Source organism: Colias croceus, chromosome 3 (genome assembly GCF_905220415.1).
Source record: "Colias croceus chromosome 3, ilColCroc2.1".
NCBI classification, from domain to species: Eukaryota; Metazoa; Arthropoda; class Insecta; order Lepidoptera; family Pieridae; genus Colias; species Colias croceus.
In genome coordinates this window covers 4692030-4697816 of record NC_059539.1, presented here as the reverse complement: position 1 = coordinate 4697816, position 5787 = coordinate 4692030, and the positions used below count along the sequence as shown (strand labels likewise).

Genomic DNA, 5787 nt, shown 5'->3' with positions numbered 1-5787 from the left:
AATTGTCAATCCGATATGATTTTTGTCTTTCTAATGAGCATATAAAGATAATCTTGTATAAACAGGTATCGTTATTGTAAATACTTGTTTGTTGAGATGAGATGTTGAATCAAAATTGTTTTAATATTTCCATTGTGCGCTTCACCGTGTAGCGGCTTCGAGCTATGCGCATGCAGATGGCGTTGTGGGCACAGAGCAGGTCGATCGCTCTGTCGAAATATTAACTCATTTTTGGTATATTGTTATCGATATTGTTTAAAGTTATAGTCGTATGGACAACTTAAGGTACATATTATATTTTGCGATTACGAATGCATAATAAATTTTATCATGTAATCGCTTCGTGGACTATTTTGTAGTGACCAATTTTATCTTTAGAAAATAAAAGAAATGTAAAATTGACAATTTTAATGTAATTTTTATATACAATAAATAGACATTTTATAAAAATGTGCTTTTATTTTCTCCTTAAAACGAATTCATTCTATTCGATCCAGCTTCAATAACAAACATGAAGGGCCCAGAAAAAGGAACTAACATCACTTAATAGTTAACACAAAATCAAAGCCTTACAAGAACAAGAAATAATTCTATTTACAATTATTTACACAATTATTATTATTAACAAGCTATGTACAAATAAAATTTTCTAATAACAGCGAATTATAAAAGACCGCTGAATGCGTTTGCGGATTGCGTGTGTTGGACGTCGTAGTACTGTTTGCATTCAGGAATGTTGTGCGAGGTAAAGGCGCAGTCTGTGTAGTTCCAACCTTGCATCTCTATGTTATTTTGTGAACAGTCTTGACCGTACCTATAATACCGTTGATCTTCCATTTCCATGACTGGTGATTCTCTCGTATTATCCACGGGATAGTACTGCGCTTCTTCGGGGTAAAACTGTTGATGCGCGTACGCCTGTTGATCACAGTACGGTTCCATTTGTTGGTATCCATTCCCAAAAAGCTCGGGTGAAGATGTCTCACTAGACTCTGATCCTCCAGCGGCTCGTTGCCATTCGAACCAATATGAATCTTCTGGTCTAGAGTTTTCGCTGTTAAGATCAGCGAATGTAGGAGGAGATTCTAAGGTGTTTTCTTCCATTGGAAAGTCGAGGCGTATGGGTTGGTCTAGTTGGAATATTTCTTCAGGATGGAATATGTCATCAGATGGCAATGCACTAGGGTCGAATGTCTGTTGCTGTTGGTGTGGGGTTTGTATTGAAGGTGCGATGTAAGTATTGTAGGGTTGGTGTTCAGTCGATGGCCATGTTGTGGGCGTGAATGTCTCATTTGACATTTCAGGACGCCACCGGCAGTTGCACTCGAATGGACCGCAAGTACATGTTAAAGCTGCAAGAGAAAATTTACGTTATAATTTGGATAAGACGAAAGTTGATTGTTTTAATCTTTTCAGTATAGATATTTAATGCAATTCAAAAAAATAAATTGATATCGATAATAAAATTAGATTAGATCAATAATATCTAATGCTTGTAAAATTACTTGCAAGGATCCTCTCTATAATTTGTTATGTCTAATTAAATAAATAAGTTATATAATAGACATTTACCTCTTTGGTTGTCTGGTATCAGCGGAGGTGGTTGAAGATGTGGATTTGTTTTCTGTGGCATTTGTTTTTCGGGCTTAACATTTAGTATTTTGTCGGCTATTGCTGCTTCTCTGGCTAGTAATAAAGCCAGTCCGCGCACTCGTCTGCCAGCGCCGAGTGACCGCCTTACTTCGCTCGCACCTTTTGCTTCTGGTCGGGGATGATCGTGAGATCCTTTGGCTTGGAAGAAGATTGCGTGTTCTGTATGTCTCCAGAAATGTGTGACTGGGTAGCCGCAGTGCCCGCGACACGGTTGCACTTCCAATCTACCACCATTGCATAGGCGATTTGGACACGGTTTACCTAAAAGATAATTTAAATTATTAGGTACTCTACACATTTATAAGATGTTTTCAAAAGAAAATTTCCAATTGTAGTTTAGTTTAAGATTGCAATTGATATATATATTTAATTACCTTGTTGTTTTTTTCTAGCTTTATCACAGATTGCAGGTCGCAAATGAACCCTCGAGCCGTCGGGCAGTCGACACCTCGTGGAGCATACTAGCACACCTAGACAGCTCTTCTTCAAGATATGTACATTATGGTTGTTAGTGTTCCTCATCGCCCATCCTGACGCGTGTCTCCTAGCTTCTTCACAGCCCGGCGGGTAGACCCTCCTCACGTGGCCGTCGCACCATTCGCCGAATGTGTCAAAATGCGTCACTCTGGGGACTACAGCGTCGTTGATATCCCACTCGGGTGTGGCTTGTCCCTCTGACATGTCCGTACTCCTGGTGCTGTAACAAATGCATAGGTAAAGTAAACGCAATGTATATTTATTATAGTTTAAAATTCCCGAACTTTTCAAATCGACTTCTTTTTAACTTTGTTTATGAACATTCGTTTGAAATTCATTTAAATCTAAAAGGCCACCTACATAAATCCTTATTTCTTGGAAATCAAGCCGATTAATTGGTATGTTAAATTCTTAATTAACTAAGCTACGAATAAGTGTTGTAGGTAGGTACTTATTACGAATGCTACCTAAAATCTTTCTATCGAAATGTTGCGATATCCCCTTTGGTTACATCGTTAAGAAAGCTCCCCCTTACAACTCTCGTTAAGCCAATTGCTTTAGAATAGCCCTTTGAGAAGGGGCAGCACGATCTAATTGGATGAAACGATTTCAAAAAGAACTGAAACGATTTTATGTTTGTACTTTTTGTTGATTTTTGTACAATCAATGTTCACCTGTTTTATTAATATAGAATTAGGAGAATTAATAAATTCGAATTACTTTAACAGCGTTTATGTATCTGCTTAGGAATATTTATTTTATACATATTTATTATGTAGGAATATACATAATATATAGGAATACATATATATTATGTAGGAATATTTATTTTATACATTCATAACTTTAGCGACGAGTTATCTTTTTTAAATACTTAAGTTATTATTTTGATCAATTGATTTCCATAATCCAGACGCTCAATGTCAAACTTTGCTCTCCCATTATTATAATTGTGATCCTAAAACACACGATATTATTTAAAAAAAATGTTTTAATTACTGGCTTTCCTTCTAATAAAACTACATAAGTGTAAAGCTCTAATATATAAGTGTAAACAAATAAATCGCTAAACACAAAACATAAAGCTTTACTTCAAATTTTGAATGTCTAGGAACTTTTTATGTAGCGTTCCCTTGTACGTTTTCAATGAGTTTCAATTAAAACCAATTGCCGTCCCCTGACACCTTCAAGCAACCCCGGGCGATTTCAATATACTCGCTGAGTCATGTTGTTTAAGTTAATACAAGTTAATAGACCGTGCCTAACGAGAGACTGGTTGGGACTTGGGAGTAAGAGAATGTTAGTAATTTTAGTGCTCGAGAATAAAGCTCTTATAAAGCTGTTGTTATACTGTGCGATTAAAATAAGTTTTTATGTATATGTATAACTATAAGATTTTATGGATTACTATTTTAAAATTTTAATGCACATGAGTAGGCCGTAGGTATCTATCTGAACTTAATTATGATCCTTAATTGTGTTTATAGATACCTTATAATTATGCATTAAAATATTATAATTCAAAAATAAATCTTGATTGAAAGTTACAATATTTTTTTATATGTTTTTATGAAAGCAACCATCGATATGATTGTAATTCATTTTAAGAAGAGATGTTAAAACTACTGTTTGCACAACAAAATCAAAAAAAGTTAACATCGTGTGAGTTATCATAATATGATGGTCCCGCATTTTTTTTTTGTTACCAAAAAATAATAATAATAATACTTATTTTAAGCTCTCTTTAAAACACTGCAAAACATTAACTTCGATTCATGATAAGCAGAATAATCAAGAAGAAAAAAAAAAAGATGTAGACCGTACCTAGATCAAAGATAAAGTCGAGTTTGGAATAAGAACCCCTTTTTGAAAATAAAAATAAGCTCTCTTAATTATGCAAATAGAACATAAAACATATGATTTTTTTGAGAGTAAAATTACAAGTAGGTAAGGTAGGTAGGTAGGTAATTACAAGTAGGTAATTGCATTTTTTTTCAAATACCTAAACCTATTTTTATCCACACCTAATTTAATTAAATTTCGGCAATCATTTTCAAATTGTAATTGTTTTTTTTTGTAGTTAAGTAGGTAGGTAAGTATATTTTAGACGTAGGTATCCACATTATTACTTAAGTATTACTTAAACATTGTAAGATTATTATTAGCATTGCAAATTTAACGAAACTATGAATAAAGCTCTCATTAATTAAAAACCTTTTTTTAACCCGCTAACCCGAACTAGGTAATGGATTTCAATAAAAAGCATCTTTTCATACAAAAATAAAAATATGTAGGTATACTTACAGGATAACCATCTCCAAAAATGTAGAGTCAGGAAATAAACACAATGTCCTTAAACAACCAATATCACAATCACGCACAACACGTATTAACTATCAATAACTATTAACAAATCCTGCAAAAGCACGCATGCAGTCAACGCGTTGAAAGCTCATAGCTCACTGACTTTAACAACAAAAATAAACACAGGGATGATTCTCCCCACCATCGACTCCTGTAGGGTAATGTTCCTCGACCAATCAGAAAGCAGCATTGCAATACGCCCGCCCACTAGCCAATGGGAAAACGTATGTCGTTTCAATCTCTCGACCAATGGGAACGAGCTGTTGCTTTTCAGGAAAAGCCGATGTTGGGAAATTTCAGTGATACATCACCTAGTTACATACTTATCGGTTCGTATTGATTTTTATACGAGTTAATTGTACCTTGGTAGCGATAACTCATTCGACTTAATATACCTTTTGTTTGCTACATTCAATTTATCTTAGTGTGCAAGGGACATTAATTATATTGAATTTGATTGTAGGTAAATGCTATCTGTTGTACCTAATATGCTGTATCTTATAATATTATAATCCTTAAAATTTTAATCCTCTTGAACTTCTGGCTGGTTCACACTTTGATTAGTGCGAGTGCAAGTGATTAGTGCAGGTGTTTAGTAACTACGTGTGGACAGCGACTGTTTAGTGCAAGTGTTTAGTAGGCTGTGTAGTAAAGTGAATAGAAGCGTGTTCTATTTTTTTGCGAGTGGACTGCGAGTAGCCACGTCCCGCGCGCCCTCCCTCCCCTCACTCGCAGCGTGCCTGCCACTAAACACGTCTGGACAGGAGTGTTTAGTGTTTAGTGTTTAGCGTAGTGTGTAGCGTCGCACGCGGCACGCTTGTTGTTGTACAAAATGGCATTCGCACTAATCACCTGCACTCGCAGTGAATTGGACACTACTCGCACTACACACCTGCACTCGCACTAATCACCTGCACTCGCACTAATCAAAGTGTGAACCAGCCTTTCGGAAGTCGGTAGGTAATTGCGTGAGGTATCTACCTACCTAATAGGTATATAGGTACTTAATCTAACTTATCTGAATAGATATTTTTAACGCTTTTTTATTATAATTAGACAACCGATTTCCTTATTTGGCGAAGCACTTAAAATCAGAAACATAAAATGTCATAACGTAGGTAAATTAAATTATACAGGGTGTCTCAAAAGAAAGTTTATATTATGTGGATGAATAAAAAAAAAAGTAAGCGGTGTATTGAAAAAATGTTTATTAATTATTACAGTGCATAATATGGGAATTTATTTCTTAAAAATAATATCGTCCAAATGCAGTCCATTGCGTTCACGGCACTC

The 5787-nt window shown here is 35.2% G+C and overlaps 1 protein-coding gene across 1 annotated transcript; it reads right to left on the bottom strand.

Annotated features, from left to right (window-relative positions):
* Positions 1 to 393: 393 nt before the first annotated feature.
* On the bottom strand, positions 394 to 4591 carry LOC123705780. Its single transcript, XM_045654790.1, has 4 exons — positions 4435 to 4591; positions 2028 to 2350; positions 1573 to 1914; positions 394 to 1352 (listed from the first exon to the last, which is right to left on the bottom strand). The coding sequence occupies exons 1-4, from the start codon at positions 4443 to 4445 to the stop codon at positions 664 to 666; spliced, it is 1365 nt and encodes a 454-aa protein (XP_045510746.1). The 5' UTR covers positions 4446 to 4591; the 3' UTR covers positions 394 to 663.
* Between the last annotated feature and the right edge of the window lie 1196 nt (positions 4592 to 5787).

Bases quoted from the DNA above. Each gene is read 5' to 3' on its own strand.
- LOC123705780 (XM_045654790.1), bottom strand. The intron at 1,915-2,027 runs GTAATTAAATAT...ATTATCTTTTAG, and splicing joins AGCTAGAAAAAAACAACAAG to GTAAACCGTGTCCAAATCGC. The intron at 1,353-1,572 runs GTAAATGTCTAT...TTTCTCTTGCAG, and splicing joins GATACCAGACAACCAAAGAG to CTTTAACATGTACTTGCGGT.